Source organism: Eucalyptus grandis, chromosome 9 (assembly GCF_016545825.1).
Source record: "Eucalyptus grandis isolate ANBG69807.140 chromosome 9, ASM1654582v1, whole genome shotgun sequence".
In the NCBI taxonomy this organism is placed as follows: Eukaryota; Viridiplantae; Streptophyta; class Magnoliopsida; order Myrtales; family Myrtaceae; genus Eucalyptus; species Eucalyptus grandis.
In genome coordinates this window covers 29,998,942-30,019,375 of record NC_052620.1, presented here as the reverse complement: position 1 = coordinate 30,019,375, position 20,434 = coordinate 29,998,942, and the positions used below count along the sequence as shown (strand labels likewise).

Below are 20,434 nucleotides of genomic sequence, written 5' to 3'. Positions count from 1 at the left end.
CAGGCCGAGGCGGACGATACGACGCCGGTTATGCTCCGCCCCGAACCGAACCGAACCGAGCCCAATAGATTCTTCTCCCGCACGTTTTCCCCCGGGCCGGGTCCCCGTCCGGTCCGAACCGTTTAGTCGGGCGAGAGACGGCGGTCCGGTCTCGAGCGCTCCGGCCCGGTCGGTTCATCAAGATTCGTTCCACGCATCTCACGCGCGAGAGAAATGCGAACAGGGGGGGACGATCGAGAATCCAGACCATCCCGACGCTCCGTCGCGACCGGCCGTGGGGATAAGCTAGAAGCGCACGGTCGATCGAAACGCCCGATCGCGCGGGAATTGAGAAACGGCCAGATCGAACAGGCGAGGCTTCCGCTTTCCACGCGCTTCGTCTTCTTCCGGTACTTCGTGCGCTTCTCTCTCGCTCTCTGTGCACCGTCAATGTGCGAGTCCTTGGTTTGTTCTACTTCACTTCGGGTTCTCGAAAGTACGAAGCTGGAATTGGCAGCTCCAGTATGGTTGATTCGCGTATGCTCGTTTCTGGGGCTTTGTTTCCTTTTTAGGCAGCTTTGTTTCTTTTTTTTTTTTTTTGGGGTATATTGCTAAATTGGTATGGCATGGCTTGATGAGGGGTTCGTGCTTTCCTGGTTAGCTTGCTGCGAAATCAACCGTAGTTCTGCTCGTGCTGCAAGATTACGATATTCGACGTAGTTTACCGGCAGATTTCGTGGGATCATTGGCTGATCATAAGCCTATTGTACGGGGAAAAAGAATGGCGTTCTAAACCTTAGTCTTCCAGTCACGTTTCGCCAAATTTATCTAATGTGGCAGTCCAATCATTGCCGGCCATCCTTCGTGTCACAGCAACGGTGGGATGTGTACTTGATCGAGTAACTAAAGCCCAAATCAGACCCGAATCCCCATATCAATCTCTCCTGTTTGGACCCTGATTTCCCTGAGAAACCCCAATTCCAGTGATGGCGATTCCATGTTCAATGGGAGGAGTGTTGGATTGCTAATGACCAATTTTGCCGTCTGCGCTTTACTGAATCCACAGGAATGCAGAAACTAAAGCACGGAATTGGCTCTTTCGATGTCATTTCTATGGGCACTGAGTTTCTGAGAGATTGAAACTGTGAATTCAGAAGGAGGACCCAGAGATTTCACAGGACAATCACTCAATGGCAATGCAAAGAGGAAAATGATTTCAGGCGAACGAGAGGAGATATTTAGCTGAAACTTTGAACATTTCGGAAGCAGAAATTGGTGAGAGATGAATGGCTGACGGGTTTAAGAGAATGGAAGTCAAATTACCTCAGTCTGCGACAGTGAGAAGTGATTGTTCCTCTGCTGTTTGATTTATACTTTTGATGTTTCATGGCTGCTGAGTCTTCTGCTTCATGGAAAAGGTGCGATTAGGTTCTCAGAGGAATCAGGGTTTGAATCGGAGGGATTAATTTGGGGCATTACTTGCTTGACCAAGAAACGTTGCTGTTTATCTAAGCAAAAATGGTGTTGTTTCGTCGAAAATAATTAGTCTCTGTGTCCCATAAATAGACAATGATAGTTGATCATTGTCGAACTGTCACATTAGATAGATTAGGCGAGACTTGGCCGAGAGTACTCTATTACACTTTCCCTCAAAGATTTAGGTCTATATTGGTTTGATTAAAAGGTTTAGGACTTGATTGGTCCCATATAATAGGTTTAGGACTGAGTTTGCAATTATCCTGATTTCATTGATTGATTTTGAATGAATATGGCCAACGGTATCATGTGCTTTTGGTTTTTTTTTCTGTAAGAGATGAACAGATAAAGTGAGGAAGGGCTTAAGTTAGGCAGCAATAATTATGGCCGAGTTGGAGAAGTTAAAGAAAAAGCTCACGCCATTGTTTGATGCGGAGAAGGGATTCTCTACCGCGTCAGGCTTGGACTCTTCTGATTCTTACATGGTATCTTCTTAGTTCTTTTTTTGTAATAATTATGCAATATTGTCCTGCATTGCCCCTTATGCGCCTCATATGTTCATGAAGCTGTCAGATGGCGGAGCTGTTAATTTACTTAGCAGATCATATGGCGTCTACAATATCAACGAACTTGGATTGCAGAAGTGCACATCGTGGTCTGTAGATGAAACGGATCGTAGTGAGAAAACCTATCAATGTGCTTCACATGAGATGAGGATTTTTGGGTCAATAGGCAGTGGGGCAAGCAGTGTAGTCCAGAGAGCTATCCACATACCCACCCACAGAATTATCGCTTTGAAAAAGATCAACATATTTGAAAAGGTATTTAAGCCTGAGCTTGTTTCCAGCAGTTAGCTTCATATACTATTTATAGATTGATGGACAAAACAACCAAACTTCTTCTTACCTCAGAGGATAGGTTTGTCTTTGTCTTGTATTCCTATCCTTTAGCTCTCTGTCTCTTTTTATTTGGGGAGCTTAACTGTGTTTGATCTTTGGTATTAGGAGAAAAGACAGCAACTCCTCACCGAAATACGGACATTGTGTGAGGCACCTTGTGAGCAAGGTCTTGTGGAATTCCATGGGGCTTATTATATACCGGACTCTGGGCAAATAAGCATAGCTCTTGAGTATATGGATGGAGGATCATTAGCAGATATCTTACGAGTGAAGAACGTATTCCAGAAGATGTCCTTTCAGTTATGTTTCAAAAGCTCCTGCATGTAAGGATTATTCTGGAGTTTTAGCAATTTCTTTATTTGACATGGTCCCTCATTTTTGGCCAAGCTTATATATCTGGGTTTCATTTGCTTTTGCCCCTTTCACTGCAGGGCCTAAGCTACTTGCATGGAGTTAGACACTTGGTTCATAGGGACATTAAACCTGCAAATTTGCTTGTAAATCTCAAGGGGGAGGCAAAAATCACAGATTTTGGTATCAGTGCTGGCTTAGAGAATTCCATGGCAATGGTAAGCGATAGAGGTTGAAATTAACTAACATACCGTTTATTCTCTTGCAATATGCTCCTTTAGAAGTCAAAACAGATGTCCACTGCTTTCTACCAGTTTAACTTTTTGTGCCTCCAAGGATATGCCATACCCTGCTGATATGCCTCCGGTTTGTGATTAACCAGTGTGCTACTTTTGTTGGGACTGTAACATATATGTCACCTGAGCGTATTCGCAATGAGAGCTATTCTTATCCAGCCGATATATGGAGCCTCGGTCTTGCTCTGTTTGAGTGTGGTACTGGAGAGTTCCCATATACAGCTACAGATGGACCAGTCAATCTGATGTTGCAGGTGACATGTCAATTCAAAGAAGTGGACTTGTACTTTGTGCTGCTTGCATTTGATGTATGATTGCATTCAAGAGACGTGACATCATTCTAGGATTGACAAAGGTCTTTTGAAGGAGTAGGCCCTACCTTGTAAACAATATTTGATTCTGTTCTTTTGTTTCTCAAAACAAAAGAAGAACAAAAATCCGTTTGGTAACTTGTTTGTTCCCTAAAATAGATTTGGAACAAAATCAAAAGAAGTAAAAAAAAAATTGCTTCTTTATTCTCGAGAACAATTCCACAGACAAGCCCATTTTTTCCCTCTTTTCTTTTCTTCTTTTCCTTTTATTCTTTTTCCTTCTTCCTTTAGCCGACAATCTCATCGGAGTGTTGCCAACCCTCGGTGAGACCGAGCCTGGTCAAACCTCGCCCAAATCTGGTGAGGCTGAGCTGGCCCAACCGCCGACGAGGTTGGCCTTTAGACGAGGCTCGGCCTCGCCTTGGTTGGGCAAGGCTCAATCTTGCCTAGATTTGGCTTAGCTAAGCTCACTGTAGCCACGGGTGAGGCTCAATCTCATTGGGCCATTGTGAGGTTGGCCTCATGATCTGGGCGAGGTTGCCTCTTCTAGATCTAACAAGACCGAGCTTGCCCAGCCGCCGACAAGGGTCGCTCGATGAGGCTTGGCCTCGCCAAGGGCTGGCAATGCTCCAACGAGGTCGCTGGCCAAAGGAAGAAGGAGAAGAAAAGGAAAAGAGAAAAGAAAAAGGAGAAAAACGTAATAGAATTATTAAAAAATTAAAAAAAAATTCTAAATCACAAAAAAATCTGAGGGTCCTATCAAATACATTTCTATTCCGGGAATAGAAATTTTGGATAGTTATCAAACACCCTCAAATACTCAGAAACTCATTCAAGGAATATAATAAAAACAAAAACATTTATGAGCAAAAATTACTATAGGGAACAAAATAGTTACCAAATACTCCCTTAGAGTCTTGGAAAAGGAAATGGAATCATAGAAATTTCCTGCCAATAAAAAAATTGACCAAAAAATATTATGTAGATAACATCCAATCGGATAGACAATGGATATAATTCGTGCAACATCAAAAAGAGAAACGAAATTCTAAAATCTTAGGTCATATGTAAACGTCAAAATTCATTTGTTCTACATTTATAAAAACCCAAATGTCCTGCATTTATATAAACTGTATACATATATTGAGTTTAAGTTTTTATGGGTTTCTTTCAGTGGGCAATGTAGATAGAATCCTACTAATTCAAGATTTAACTAATTAGAACCAAAAAGTTTATCTTGGACTATTAAAATCCTTATTAACATTTTATTGGTATCTCAACAACCATAGATGAGTATTCTTTCATAAAACCATCTTTGCGGTTCAATACAATTGATGAATCTTTCAACTAGTGGGATAAGGTTAGTTGTTGTTATATATCAATGATGATTATACACGTTCTTGTTAATACTCGAAAGTTGCTAAGGTTTGCTCATGCCATTCAAAGTTAGTTGTGGGGGCTCTATGCAATGTCATGCATAATTTTTTTCCTTTTCGTGCTTATTGCAGATTTTGGATGACCCGTCCCCATCGCCTTTGAAATGCAATTTTTCACCAGAATTCTGCTCTTTCATTGATGCATGTCTGCAGAAGGATGTGGATGCTCGGCCAACTGCCGAGCAGGTGAGATTGCGGTAAATTTTGCATCAAAGTTACTGTTTTGGAAAACAGGTTGAGCTTTTTAAGGCATTTACACCTCCCATGGAACTTCTTCAGTCTTTGAGTGGGTTTTATAATGATTATATATATCCCTGAGGTCCTTGAGGAAATATTTAGTGAATTCATACTTCTCCATATGCCATTAGTATCATGCTACATTGCATAATTTCCACCTCATGGTAATTTTTTGCATCTTATAGGACAGGCATTCACTGACGACACTATTTTTAATCTGAATTGTGATGAATTTTCTGCAGCTGCTCATGCACCCATTCATCAGAAAATATGAGCATACCAATGTTGATTTAGCAACATTTGTTAGAAGCATCTTTGATCCAAATGAAAGGATGAAAGAGCTAGCAGATGTAAGTTCTCTTCTACATATGGGCGCACAATCTCAGTGAACCTGTAAATGCATGAAACAATGGTTTAGACTTACAGACAATATGTCTTGTCAGACATGGGAATATTCAAGAGCTCTAGATACATTTGTGGAGGGTAGAGCTTCTTTTGTTGGATCTTTTTCGTGAATCGTGGAAATGATGAACATGGTGACTACACGGTATTTTGTGTTGTGCCTGCTGAGTGCTGACGTATATATAGCTGCTATACAATAGCTATTCTCTTGTAAAAAGTTTAGCAACCCCTGTTGGTGACCCTGTTAATGAAGTTTTGATGTGGCACCTTTTCATGTGGTGATTTTAATGGAAGGAAAGTTGGTATTGCAATTTTTCAACATTCTTATGGTTACTCTTGGACTGTTTCAACCAGACTGCCTGAGATATAAGAAAAAAGTACATTTCATTTCTCAGTGAATATGCATCATCTTACCAGGGCTTGCATTTTAGATAGTAGAGTAAATTTGTTCACAAGGACCTGACGTTTAGGTCTAGTTGGGTTTTTCTTCTGTTGTGTCAAATCCTTCTCCTATTGACTTTTGCAAATATTTTAACCATCGACAGAGTTAAAGCCATGCTTGAATTAATCTGTTTGCTTATTTGTTGAGTAACTTCCAAGTTGAATGAGGACCGGAACATTTGTCTGCACATTTTGAGAGTTATTTCAGTCAGTACTTGAAATATGCTGTTGCAGTCATGTTAAATGAATTTTAATATAAATTCGATCTTCTAACCAGATGTTGTCAATACACTATTACCTACTATTTGATGGACCTGATGAGCTTTGGCATCATACGAAGACCTTCTATAATGAAGGATCAACTTTTAGGTCAGAGAGTCTTCTTTCTAATTTTGTTGCTAGAAATTTTTTCTTTGCATCTTGGGATTTAATTGTTTTAATAGAGATGTTATTTTGAAGTAGCATTGGAGTTTAAATCCATAATCAGAGAATTTTCTGTGTTTTTAGGTGTGCTGATATTGTTACAATTTTCCTCTTTCAGTTTCAAAGGCAAGCAATTTGTTGGTCCAGATGATATTTTTGGAAGCTTGTCGAATATCCGGAAAACTTTATTTGGTGACTGGCCTCCCGAAAGACTTGTACATGTCGTCGAAAAACTGCTGTGCCGTAATTATGGTCAGGATGGGATTGCAATCCGTGTATCAGGCTCCTTTATTATAGGGAATCAATTCCTCATCTGCGGCGATGGAGTCCAAGTTGAAGGCATGCCGCATTTTAAAGATCTTTCCATTGATCTTTCTGCTAAACGAATGGGTAGATTCCAGGAGCAATTTACGATTGAACCAGGCAATCAAATCGGATGCTATGTCATAGTGAAACAGGAGCTTAATATAATAAACTAGAGAAATGAAAGCAGATGGTCATCCCCAAGGTTAGCAATCATACATATTGGTTTGTAGCTTTCAAATTGAAGTGTCATTGCCAAATCGCAAAAGTATTGGTGTTGCACTACGTAATTTTAAGTTCTTTAAAGAGAGAACAAACCTTTTTGGTCATAAGTTAGGGTTGGTTATATTATGATATTTCCTATCACCTAGCAATACAGTTTTGTGCAAGTCTCTCATATGATTTCTCAATCCCAGTGAATTGGATCTGACGACGTCTTTGCTACACAGACCGACCTGTGGACATCCATTCAGGAAGGTTTCTGTTTTGAGCTTTGAGGGGAGTGGGATGGATCTTTCTTCTGCTTGCAAAGGAACTTCAGTATCAAACCTTCAGGATATTCAGAAGTGACAAGCCAGACTCCAAATCTGTTGTGCGGTGATAGTGGGACTGTCATGTGCCATCTTTCAACGACTGATGGAGTTCAAGGATGTCCTGCTTTTTTTTTTTTTTTTTTTGCTGCTCAGCATATTTTTGATGCAGTTGCAGTAAAGTGGTTCGTTCTATTTCTCTCCTCTCGAGGCACGACTGGTTTTATCGGGAAACCATTACTTCCACTGCTAAGTAATGCCGGGGTTATCAGTATGGACTTCACCATATCAGGCAGATCCGGGCCCTCAAGAGCAGCTGGTCAGTCCTCCTTACAATTAGAGGAGTTGCGCCGTCATCAGATACTCCAAAACTTCATTGTAATGTATGGTTATTGTAATTTACATATTTGAGAGAATGCGACGATCATTTATTGAAGCTGCTTGTCTTCTTCCTTTATATTGATTATTGTTGCAATTCGTTAGAATTTGCTTTCTTTGTACCAGTTGTGAGGCATTAATTAACTTCTGCCAATAGGGTTTGGCGTTGATGATGGTACAGGACAAAATAATAATTTGTGTTTCTTAAGTTGTGCTTGTTGTAATTATTTTCTTTGGTCTGAATGATCTCCTTGTTAGATTTTATGCTGAACTGTGAACATAGTTCCCTCCTACCAGCTTTCCCGAAAATCTCGAAAGATATTGCGAACTTCTATGAGTCTCTAATTCGGATTTACCATAACTTGCTGCCCACTTATTTTTAGGCTTAATCATTGAATGCTATGCCTGATTATCATATACGTGTAACAGGAAGAAGAACCAAGTTTTATAATCCAAAAAGAAAATTTAGATAAACTCTTCAATAAAAGGAGTATAAGATTGATATTCACGATGTAATATAGAGGAAGATGATACCTAGCGAAACTCTGAATAGAAAATAGCAAGCAACTTTGAATAGACGATAGCAAGGATTAGATGGTCGTAATGCCATCGGAATTATGTATCTTCATATTCTGTCAAATAAAATTGAAAAATAAAATGGCTGACTTCATTTGAAAAAAATTAAAAGTTTAGTCGTCCTACTCTTTCCACTAACGGAATAGGCAATTATGTTGCACGTCTTATGGAAAAAGCACCAAAATATATATAATTCAAGCTGGTTTTCTTTGTCTTTTATAAGGCAATTTATTTTAGAAATAGAACGTTCTTGTAAAATATTTAGGCTTCTCTTTTGTGGTTTTGTTATGAAGTTGAAAGTGATTTTTCTGTTTAAAGCATGAGTTTCAATGCCTTCATTAGTAACCGTAAAATGTTGGATTAATTATATGAAAGGTGTTCCGAGGATTACTTGTTGCCTTATATTTTTTACTAGAAGAAAAGATGTTTTATAGGACATTTGATCATTTATTATTAAGGCTTATGGTAATTTGTATTGTATATTTTAGTTTGTCTCTTGAGACTGATTTTAAGGATTTGCTGATAAAGCAAAAGACATCAAACAAAAATATTACAACTACGTATATAAATATGAAGTCCATATATTTTTCTTTGATTGATTAGAAAAACAATTCCTCAAACCAAAAATAATAATTGTTTTAGATCATCATTATAAGTGGAAACTTGATAATGGAGAAACCATAGAGTTCAACCATCCTCCCCTTAGGAGAATAAAAATACAACACGGAGATAGTGAATTACAGCTACACCTTTTAGGGCTTCCACAAAGGAGACTCTCTTTACACTCACAAAGTTATTGAACAAAACAATTATACTAATCAATATTTGGTTACCATAGGAAAATAGTTGAATATGATAGAATCCACCATTCAGAATCCTACTCAACTCATCACACCACAAGTTGATACACTCAAAAAACCCATTTTCAAAGCCTTTGAATTTCCAAAAAACCTTAATCTAGAGTTTGCCAAAGCCATAGAACAAAAGAAAAAACTCCTAGGGAAATCAAAGCTAGAACCTGCTCCTATACTAGACACTCCTAAATTTCAAGGACTAATTATTAAAGACACTCGGACGAACCTACTATTAGCACCCTAACCAAACCCTCTAGTGACTTTGATAATGAATCAGTCGTTGAGATAAACATACTCAATTGGAGACAACCCCAAATGACAGAAAACAACCAGTCATTCTTACAACAACACCAAACACCTTTGAAAATATAACCCATATCATTTAAACCCATGCTAGCCTTTAATCAGCTAGTCGACATACTACCAAAAGAAACAATATTGTTACTTGTCCAGTCTTTACAAAAAACAGTAAAGAAAGAGCCATCTAATGCCATCGAGGTAAGCAACAATCTTTCCCCACTTGTTACGTAAAAACAAAAGGAATACAAAAGAATTTCGAATGAGGTAGTCATTATGCCACAAGCAACCCCTCATTCTCAAATATCAAAATTTTTCCCCAAAACATCTTTTCAAAAAATATTGACTTCTTCATGTATGAACTTACATTAGAAGATCTACATCTTCCTCTAGTTCTCTATCACAAATGGACTCAGATCCAAGTCCTATACACAAATAAGAAGTAAGAATAAAAGATTTCAACAAATCTCTAGAAAATTGGGAAATTCCTAAAATACAACTTAAGGAAATATACAAACAATCAAAATTGAAATTTTTAAAAAATTAGACTATGTTATAACCATTAAAGAAAGAGATGTTCATCTTTCTAATTCCTATGAAAAAATACATCTTTTAAATAAAAAGTCCATCCAAAAGCATAAACAAAAATACAATTACATTTATATATGACTAGTCCAAATAGGAATTAAACCTCTTACAAAAGAATGTCTTAATACATCAATTCTCTTAGTTTTACGAGATTCATGTCTCTTGAACTATGATGAATCCATCCTTGGTACAATAGAAACAAGTTTGGAATTTTCTAGGTGTATGGGGTGAAGCTCTAGTGTGAGGATGTATGACTTTACTGATGGATATAGTGGAGTATAGGATATTTTCTGTATTATTTTTGTCAACAAAGTAAGTGAACCTTGTCGATTCTGTTTTCACTAGAATTTGCTCATAATAAGTAAGGGTTTTATTTGTATTGTGTGGTTTGAAAAAGAAACAAAGAGACATCGCAAACCTGTATTTGCCAAAATCCTGACTTCATGTCAAATTTTGAAAATATTTTTGATCTACAAAGTTTGTTTAGCAAATCTTTTTTATTGGGTATAGGACATTTTATCCATCTAAGGGTTGTATTAAGATGTTTATAATTAATAACTAATCTGGGAACTCTTCTTTCTAGTTCGGCATTTTTATTGACATGAAAGGCAGAGCAACTCCATGGTGATTGGCTTTTTCTTATGAGTTTTTTATTTAAGAGGTATTGTATTTCTATTTGGCAAAATTTTAGAACTTCTTGGTTCATTTGTGTAGGACGAGCTTTTGTGGGTATTTTGTTTTCAGAAAAATTATGTTCGTAGGGTAAATCAATAATATGCTTATTTCTTTCCCAAAAAGCATTGGGTAAGGTAAAGCATATAGTTTTTTCTATGTGTTTTTGTAAGGAAGCTATTTTTTCCATAACATTTGGCTTTATAAGGTTTTATTCTATTCTTTTGAATTCTAAATCTTCTTTTAAGAATTCAAGCTGGTTTTCTTTGTCTTTTATAAGGCAATTTATTCATAAATAGAATGTTCTTATAAAATATTTAGGCTTCTCTTTTGTGGTTTTGTTATAAAGTTAAAAGTGATTTTTCTGTTTAAAGCATGAGTTTCAATGCCTTCATTAGTAACCGTAAAAAGTTGGATTAATTGTATGAAAGGTATTCCAAGGATTACCTGTTGCCTCATATTTTTTACTAGAAGAAAATATGTTTTATAGGATATTCGATCCTTTATTATTAAGATTTTGTAATTTTATTGTATATTTAGTTTTCTCAAAGCTGATTTTATTCTTGTTTTTCAAAGAACCAAGCTTTTTTGATATAATTGAGATCAACTCATGTATCAAAGAGTGCTGTTGTTTCAATAATAAACTCATTGTTGATTTTTATCATAATATTTGTTATCCATTTTCTAGATATTATTTATGTTAATAACATAAGAAATGCTGGGTCCGAAGTGTATCCTTCTACTTTCAAAATAGTTGAGACTGATGCTTCAGAATTAGGATATGGTGGTATTTGAATCATTCATATATTTAATGTCAAAATAAAATATTAAAAGTATGGCTTGCCATCTGGCAAAAATCTATTTTGATGCAATGTTTAATGCATCATTTTGTAAAATGTCTTTGGCTGATTTGTAATAAATTTTTAAGAGAAATTTTTGATTTAATAAATTTCCTTGAAATTTTGATATAGATAAAACTATAGCAAGTATTTCCTTCTTGATTGTCGAATAATTTTGCTGAGTGGAATTCCAATGTTTTGATATAAACTGAACAACTTGTTCTTTGTTGTTTTTAACCTGTTTAAGAATATCACAATATCCTAATTCTGAAGCGCCGTCTCAACGAGGAGGGATACATTTTAACAATTTACAATTTGAGTAGCAAGTTTAAAGGTAACTTAAAAAAAAAAAAAAAAACTCTATATATTAATATATATACATAAAATGGGGTGTATAAATATTGTTCCTTGGGTCCACCTTTTTTTTTGTCCCCTTTCAAAAGGAGCTAAAGTGAAAATCGATTTCCATGAAAATAAAGGAAAAAGAAAAGAAAAGAAAAGAAAAGTTGCAAGATCCCATTTTGAGAAAATTTCAAAGAAGGGCCAAAATGCTTCATTTTCTCAAATAAAAACTCAAAACAGATTTTATTTCAAATAAGAGTAAAGTAGATTTTATTTCAAATAAAAATATAAAGTGAATCTTATTTCAAATAAGAATTCAAAATAATTATATGTATTTTAAATAATGACTTAATTTTTCAATAATCAAATGTAGTTTTGTTATTGTCATTTTTCTTTTCTTTTTCTAGTTCTTTAGGGCAAGGGCCACCCTCGCAATCTCGCCCCGGGGGAGGCTGCCCCTCACAACTATCAACGAGGTTGGGGTGGCCTCCCTTGTGATCGGCGAGGTCGCCGAGCTAGAAAAGAAAAGAAAAAAAAAGAGAGGAATCAGATGAAAATATACTTAGCTGGGACCAAATGAGGTAAGACCCTTATTTGAAATAAGGGGAAAAAGCCACGAAAACCCCGAACTTTGCCCGTGACACATTTACCCTTTTTTTTTTGTGACGTGAAAAACCCCAAACTTTCCAAACCGTGACATTTACCCCATCAAGGGCATTTTTGTCTTTTTATTCTGTTTTTTCCTTTTTCCTTTTTTTTTTTTTCTTTTTTTCTTCTTCTTCCCTCCGCCGCCATGGTGGAGCCGTGCGAGGAGGAAGCGGCGTCCGGCGACCTCGCCGACGTTGGGCGAGGGCGGTGGGACACCTCGCCGATGCCGGCTAGGCAGGGGACACCCTCGCCCGACGAAGGCGAGGGCGGTCCTCGCCGGCGTCGGGCGAGGACGGCCCTCCCAGATCGGCGAGGCGGGGACACCTCGCCGGCGCGGCGAGGGCGGCCATTGCGGTGTCGGGCGAGGACGGCCCTCGCCAGATCCGGCGGCGGGACACCCTCGCCCGACGCAGCCGGGCGGCCCTCGCCGGCGACGGGCGAGGACGGCCCTCGCCGGATCCGGCGAGGCGGGGACACCTCGCCCGACGCAGCCAAGGCGGCCCTCGCGGCGACGGGCGAGGGCGGCCCTCGCCGGCGTCGGGCGCGGGCCGGCCTGGCCGGATCCGGGCGAGGGCACCCCTCGCCCGACGCAGCGAGGGCGGCCCTCGCCCGACGCCGGCGAGGGCCGCCCAAGCCCGAGGCGGAGAGGGTGACCCTCGTCCGACGCAGCCGGCGGGCGACCCTCAAGACCCCGGCCGGCGGAGGAAAGAGAGAAGGAAAAAAATTTTAAAAGTAAAAAAATTTTAAAAATTTTTTAAAAAATGAAAAGACCAAAATGCCCTCTAATTTTGGGGTAAATGTCACATAACGAAAGTTCGGGATTTTTGTGTCACAAAAGAAAGTTTGGGAGGTAAATATGCCGGTTGGCAAAGTTTGGGGTTTTTCACGTCACAAAAAAGTTTGGGGTAAATGTGTCACTTTTTGGGCAAAGTTCGGGGTTTTTCGTGGCTTTTTTTGAAATAATTATGATTACTTTAGATTGCTATTTGAAATGAAGATTTAATTTGGGCTGATAGCACTTCGGGCTCATTTTTGGGATTTTGCTCATTTTTAACGGTCGTCGCTAACATACATAAACCCTACAATCCGCTCCATTCTGAGCAGCCGCTTCCCCGCTCTCCGCTCGCTTCTCCTCTCCTCTCCCTGCGCCGACAACGCCGCGACCATGCCGAAGCACTACAGGCCTGCGGTGAGTCGAGACTTCCTCCTCCTCCTCCTCCTCCTCCTCCTCCCGTCTCTATCTCCGTGCAGGCTTTTGAAATCCTCTAGCGTCGCGGTTCGCGCCCGTCGATTCGACAAGTCCGCGCGATTTCACCTTTGCGAATCTCCCTCCGCGTGCAGGGAAAGAAGAAGGAAGGCAACGTCGCGAAGTACGTCACCAGGTCCCAAGCCGTCAAGCTCCTCCAAGTCAGTCTCGTCACTTTCAGGTCCTCTCTCTCTCTCTCTCGATGTTTAGTGTTTTTTTTTTTTAAAACCTAGATGGGGGAAAGGATGGCAGCGGTTTGTGTTGCTTTGTGCTAACAATAGTTTTAGGACATAACCTGTCTTTATTTAAAGCATCTGTCTTTCCGATATGAATTGATCTTACATGCTCGGAATCTCTCAATGTTTAGGTTGTTTTTTTTTTTTTGCCGATAGAGTTGCGCTAACGATGTTCTTTAATATTTTTCCGTGGGCTTCTCCTCTAGTATGTTACTGAAGCTTATTGGTGGATGCGATGGTAAATGTTGCTGCTTGTCTTCATTGTTTTATCAATTTCTTTTTTTTTTTTCAAAAATTTTCTTTCGGTAAGTGAATGTGACGGATGTAGTCCTTTGGACAACTTGGCCAATGAAATCGTGGTGATTTTTGTTACGTTGGTTACGCATTTCGAAGCAGACTAATCCGTGCTCATCTCACTTGTTGAACTTTCAAGCTAAGTTTGAAGCTTTTGGATGTTCTCATGGATATAAATCCATGGCTGTCTTACAATGTGGTGGAGATGAGACCATAATTTTTAATATCAAGAACCTTGCAGAGGTTTTGCTCGTAATGTGAAATCTTTTATGTAAAAGTTGAACTCAAAACATTGATTCATAAAACAAGAGAGACTCTTGAGATGTTAAACTTTATCTTGCGGTTTTCTGTCGATTAAAAAAAAAAAACAAAATTCTCTTTGATGCGTGTCCTTTGTTTATGTATCAGAGATTTACCCTTTTTCTCTTCTTATTGGAAATTATAGGAGGCTATGCATCCTGAAAGGTGTATTTCCCCGGGAACCTAAGAAGAAAGTCAAGGGGAACCACCACACTTATTATCATTTGAAGGATATCTTGTTTGTCAAACATGATCCATTGCTCGAAAAGTTTAGGGAGATGCGGACTTACGAAAAGAAACTTAAGAAAGCCCAGGCCAAGAGAAATAAGGATCTTTATGAGCGTCTTCGCACTCGAAAGCCTACTTACACGCTTGACAGACTCATATTGGAGAGGTTTGTTGAATATGCTTTTCTGTTATCTACCATTGTAGCTTTCATATCTCATCTGACATTTACTGGCTGCTTACCCTTTTAATGTAGGTATCCTAAGTTTGTTGACGCTCTTAGAGACTTGGATGACTGCCTGTCCATGGTGCACCTTTTTGCGGCATTACCAGCCTTGGAGCGGGAAAATATCGAAGTGAAGCGCATCCATAATTGTCGAAAGTTAGTTTCTACTTTCAGGGAAAACAATGACCTTGTTACTAGCCCTGTTGTGTGCACTTTCCACATGCATGATATTTGGAAAAAGAGAAGGAACCACTTCTCACCTCCTGGAAGCGTAAATTTGTGAATTCTCCAATGCCAAACTCTCTAATGTGGCTGGTCAGGGCAGCCTGATCACTTATATGAAGCTGGGACTAATAATGACGATAGCATCACATGTATCCTAAAAGTTTTGACGTCTTACAAGAAGGAAAAGAAAGGGAAAATGAAGAACATCTAGGGCTCAAAGGAAAATTTCTAGCCACAAAGGTTAATTAAAGGCCTATTGCAATTGAAATTGAGGGCAAGTTTGTGAGATATGCCATGTTTACTTTGTAGAACAATGATTGTTTGGGCAATTGGGTGGTTTGAATCTTTGATGAAGTGAAAAAGTGTTGAAGGACAGAATAATAGGGTGGCACAGCTTTTCTCAGTTTAAGTTTCCCCAGACTGTGGAACGTTGCCAAATTACTATACTCAGAAACTACTCAAGTTAAGTAAACATAAGTAAACATAAATCCATAGCCTTCTTGTTGTTCAATCCAAAAAAATTCTAGGCAAGGATTGCCATAGGAATATTAGTCAGCTGAAATCTCACTTTTCCTGTTATAACAGTGGAGGTTCACATATTGGGATGTATTATCAGTCTAGGTTAATGTCTTTCTTCAATGATTAATGTTCACTTCTGGTTTGATCAAATATGCTTTCATTCTTCACTGTTAGGTTGAGTCATGAATGGCAAGCTTATATTGCTCGAACTCATAAGCTCAGAAAAGTCTTCATATCTGTGAAAGGCATATATTATCAGGTACTACAGGTTACTTATTGATCGACCGTATTACTTCTTATGCTGCATGAAATTCTTACTGAGCAAGGCTACATTCGCGATAATTCATTTGCACAGGCTGAAGTCGATGGTCAGAAGATCACATGGTTAACACCTCATGCCTTGCAGCAAGTTCTGCCTGACGATGTGGACTATTCTGTCATGCTAACTTTTTTGGAATTTTATGAGGTTGTATCTTGAGCTTCTGTTTTCACCTCCTATTCTAGTTTAGCTGATGACATAAAGTGGTGTTATTCCCTTTTGTTTTCTGATAATTCGACCTAAGAAGCTTCATCAATTAGAGTCTTGTATAAGAATCATATATACATCATTTAGATTGGATTTAGGTGTGTTGTTACGAACTGATTCAACTAGAGTGGATCTGGATGTACATAGATTGAATTTCCTCTTTCTAGGTTGATAAAAATGTCGGTATCTCTGTGCTGAGGAGAACATTAATTAAAGATATGACTCTACTTTAAGCTAGAGGGTCATGGTAGCCAGGTGGTTATTGCCTTTAATTGTTTGTTTTGTATTTCTGGTTGCAACAATAATCTACATTCTTATTAAGTCTGCTTTCTGTCTCTCTTTTTGACCTTGTCATTTGATTACTGCAGACTCTTCTAGCTTTTACGAATTTCAAGCTTTATCATTCAATCAATGTTAAGTATCCACCAATTCTGGATCCCCAACTGGAGGCTTTAGCTGAAGGTATTCATTCTAAAGTTCAAATAAATAGTATTGGCTATCTGTGGGGAATAGTGGAACTTCTATTTATGAGAATCTTATTGCGTACCTAGGCCATAGTTTTCCCAGTCATCTGTTGGTATTTTACTTTTCGCTGTTGAGATAATAATTAGCTCAAAAACTCGTGCAGAACTTTATGCGTTGTCAAGATATCTTGATGCTAATACTAGATCCTCCCGTGCCTCTGGATCTGACCAAGTGGAAGGTCAAGAAAATGAAAAGCAGCATGATGAATCTGATTTAAGGCTTGCACAACTTCAACATCAGCTTCCTCATAATGAACCTGGGGCTTTAATGCACCTGGTTGAGGATGCTGCTGGTGAGGATGAGGATGATGAAGATACGAAGGACTGTAAGAATCTCTTCAAGGATATGAAGTTCTTCTTGGGTCGTGAGGTGAGTTCAATTTTGTGCTGGCTTGTAGATGTTTGTTGTTGGTAGTCCTTACATATATCCTACCTATAAACCTTGTTGTCTCCTCACATATGATATTCTGTGGAAGTGCAGATTTGCTTGCTAGAAATTGAAAGTGCCTCTCTTTCCGTTTCTTAATAGATAGGGAGGGAGAAGTACTAACTCGATGTTTTCATCTTTGAAAGTGTGAAGGAAGTGGATTATGTGACCTTTAGAAAAGAAGTGAACATGGTGTGTGCTTTCCTAACTCATGGAAATAAAACAAATGTAAAAAAATCAAGCTGTGCCAAGAAAATGAGTGGAATACACTATGGGTGGTGTATAGAGTAGTTTCATTTTTTATTTGAGAAAAAGACAAAATATTTTGCGTCTGCACAGTAAAATATCAGAAATATTCCTTCTGTTGAGTTTTTACATTTGGATTTTTCTTTTGCATGGTTCGTTTGTGCTATTTAAAATCGAATAACGAGGTTCAAGTGGTGACTGCATTTTGCACTAATTGCGTCATCATGCCCAGTTTAATGTGATGCAGCATATATTACCATGTTGTATCTATGTTACCTTTCGTGTCCATCCTTTTGACTATGACAAGAAGCATGCTGCCCTCACTAACATGATTATCTTCCTATTATAGGATAGTAGCCTCTGTTTAATTTAAAATTTCCAGCTTGTACTGGTTTTGCATGCTGATAGTGTGGTATTTGTAATGTTGTGGACACTGAAATAGTTTCCAGTGGATGTGAGAGCTAATGTTTAATAAAAATATTATGTAAACCAACATTCATGGTAGATTTTAGATCTTAATTCTTTTTGAGTTTGTCACAGTGATGAAGGAAAGTATATGTTCTTGACATGCATCTATATTGTTGCTCAAGGATTGATCAGTGTTCATCTTAGGTTCATCTTTCATGCCTGACCTTTAGTCATTCTGCACCCGCTTCTATTAATTATTTATATGATATTCAGGTTCCTAGAGAGTCTTTGCTTTTCGTTATTCCTGCTTTTGGAGGTATTGTTTCTTGGGAGGGAGATGGGGCTCCGTATAGGGAAGCTGATCAGAGCATTACCCATCAGGTGTCCTATTAATGCTCCCAACTGTTCTGTTTTCTCCTTATGTTTTTTTATTTCTTTTTGTATCTCAATGCTTAATGATTGCAATTTGCTGTGCAGATTGTTGATAGACCGACTCAAGGTCATATATTTCTTTCTAGAGAGTATGTCCAGCCTCAATGGATATACGACTGTGTGAATGCAAGAGTTATCTTGCCAACTGAGGGTTACCTGGTGGGAAGGTAAAGTGGACATGCTCTAATTTATCTGACCATTGTTTTTGTCTCCCAAGTCATGATGTTCTAACAAAATTTGTTTTTTCTTTTCCTTCCCTTTCTAAATTGGTGTTCAAATTATTTGTTGCTCTCTCTCCCATATTATCTATCGAGTATTTGGTACTCACCATGATTGCCAAAAACTGCATGACGTGCCAATGCTGTGCTGCAAATATTAGCATGTTGGAGTTGCGCTTCAGAATATATCCACAGAGCCTGGGACTCGACATAAATTTAAATGGATAAGATGGGAACCTTCTCGAAAACTTGCTAGATGTGAAATATTATGAGGTTTAGCCTGCAATGGAGCCAGCCATGTGCTTAAATTGATTCATTTGATGTCAGTGCCAGATTTACTCCAACCAATGGTATAGATGCACTTGACTTAAGGCTAAAGGGTGATTGTTGTAATATAGTATATGCAAAGAAAGAAAATAGTAAGCTTCTCAGGAAAAAGCAACAAAAGTAAAGGGGCTTGTTGCTATATTAGAATTTCTACTCGATCATTGAAAATAAGGAAGATTACATTTGACCAATAATTTCTATCAACTATTTGGACTAAGCTATAGGATTTTGTGATAGGTTTACCCCAAACTCGGAAAGGTACTCTTAGAAAACTTTTGTTGGTCTGATATTGCATGTATGAAAATAACCTCATCTGTTTTTGTTTAATCACCTCTCAGGCTAATTGTTGTTATTTAAATATAATTTTGTTATCTTCCATTGCCTTCATTGCACTGGCTATTACAGAATATCTACTCAAAACTCCTGATAATATGGTCCTGTGCGTTGCACAGTCCTGCCTAGTGCTCTAGATTAGTTGGATGGACATCTTGGAATTGATGAATTTCAGCTTTTTTATTTTTTTAATAGGCTCTTTGCATCTTTATTGAATCGTTCGCTAGCATTTGACGTCATTTTTTGCGAGCAGGGTTCCTCCACCACACTTGTCACCTTTTGTCAATAATGAAGCTGAGGGATATGTGCCAGAATATGCAGAGACCATTAAGCGTTTGCAGGCTGCTGCCAGAAATGAGGTTCTTCCAATGCCAGGCACCGGAAAAGAAGACTTGGAAGATCCTCAGCGTCTCTTGGTTGAAGGGATCATTGACCGTGCTGAGGCAAAGGAAGCTACTGAGAAGAAGCGGAAGGTATTCAATCTCTTGATGGCTGATCGTTATTTTCTAGTGTAGCATTTTTACTGTTTGTTTTGACGAGTTCACACTGTAGATTTTGTCACAAGTTGTCAAAACTCATAAATTCTTGTCAATGCAGATGGAAACTCTGAAAGAACAGTATCATGACGAGTTAAAAATGGAAATAGAGGGAGCCACGTATTCATCCATGATCAATCGAAACACAGAGAGCAATGCAGCAAGTGGAGAAGCCAGGGAGGAATCCGTTCCTGATCTGGAACAAACTGCTGAAGATGGCGCAAATATGGCGAAGATTGTGATGTCACGGAAGAAGAGGAGGCTTTTAGAAGCCATTGAGGTAACTTATAATGTTTGCTGCATTTCCTTGTTATATTTGTTGGCTTATCTGTAGTTTTTCTCATGCAATGACACTCGGCCCTTGCTCTATGCAGATAGGGAAGAAACGGAAGCAAGCTAATGTCGATCTTCTTAAAGAACGGAAGAAGAAAAATGAAGCAGGTCAGACGTCAAAGGCGAAATAATTCGGCCCAGAAATTTCAGCTTTTTGGGATTATTTTGATGTTTGTGTATCGTGCTTTAATCTGTTGGAAGAATAGTGTATCGCCAATTAAAGGTATTGGCTAAAATTTTGCAGAAGTATGGATATGATAAAAATGCGTAAAATATATTCTTCTTGAAAGCTGATTGATAGCGGGGTTGTTCAACTTGCTACTGGGAATGGACTTAGCTGTGGCTAAGGCTTCATTTATTTAATTTTCTTTATAGATGATATAAATGATTATTTTGGGAAAAATATTTTTAAATTTCTTTTATTTTTGGTGAAATAAATAGATTCTATATACATATATATGATATAATCGACGATTTTGCTGCAAAACTTTCACTTTAGAAGAAATGATTCTGAATCAATATTGTTTAAGCAAGAATTTTTAAATATTTTTCAATGACTTAACAAAAAATATTCA

At 38.4% G+C, this 20,434-nt stretch overlaps 2 protein-coding genes across 2 annotated transcripts; both read left to right on the top strand.

Annotated features, from left to right (window-relative positions):
• The first annotated feature begins 211 nt into the window (after positions 1–211).
• Positions 212–7,670, top strand: LOC104419227 (mitogen-activated protein kinase kinase 3). The gene is given in 12 exon segments (XM_039302029.1): positions 212–389; positions 1,801–1,940; positions 2,022–2,276; positions 2,460–2,622; positions 2,625–2,677; positions 2,786–2,923; positions 3,088–3,255; positions 4,821–4,934; positions 5,228–5,335; positions 6,106–6,197; positions 6,370–6,759; positions 7,004–7,670. Coding segments are annotated over 10 exon segments (1,554 nt in total). The 5' UTR covers positions 212–389; positions 1,801–1,838; the 3' UTR covers positions 6,731–6,759; positions 7,004–7,670.
• A 5,645-nt stretch (positions 7,671–13,315) lies between these two features.
• On the top strand, positions 13,316–20,181 carry LOC104419226 (pescadillo homolog). The gene is made up of 13 exons (XM_010030822.3): positions 13,316–13,467; positions 13,620–13,705; positions 14,500–14,748; positions 14,836–14,961; positions 15,724–15,808; positions 15,905–16,015; positions 16,444–16,537; positions 16,704–16,969; positions 17,954–18,061; positions 18,158–18,279; positions 19,244–19,463; positions 19,588–19,806; positions 19,901–20,181. Exons 1-13 carry the CDS (start codon positions 13,444–13,446, stop codon positions 19,988–19,990), a joined length of 1,800 nt encoding a protein of 599 aa, XP_010029124.1. The 5' UTR covers positions 13,316–13,443; the 3' UTR covers positions 19,991–20,181.
• The last annotated feature ends 253 nt before the right edge of the window (positions 20,182–20,434 follow it).

Bases quoted from the DNA above. Each gene is read 5' to 3' on its own strand.
- LOC104419226 (XM_010030822.3), top strand. From the start codon at position 13,444: ATGCCGAAGCACTACAGGCCTGCG. The intron at 16,538-16,703 runs GTATTCATTCTA...AAACTCGTGCAG, and splicing joins ACTGGAGGCTTTAGCTGAAG to AACTTTATGCGTTGTCAAGA. The intron at 18,280-19,243 runs GTAAAGTGGACA...TTTTGCGAGCAG, and splicing joins GAGGGTTACCTGGTGGGAAG to GGTTCCTCCACCACACTTGT.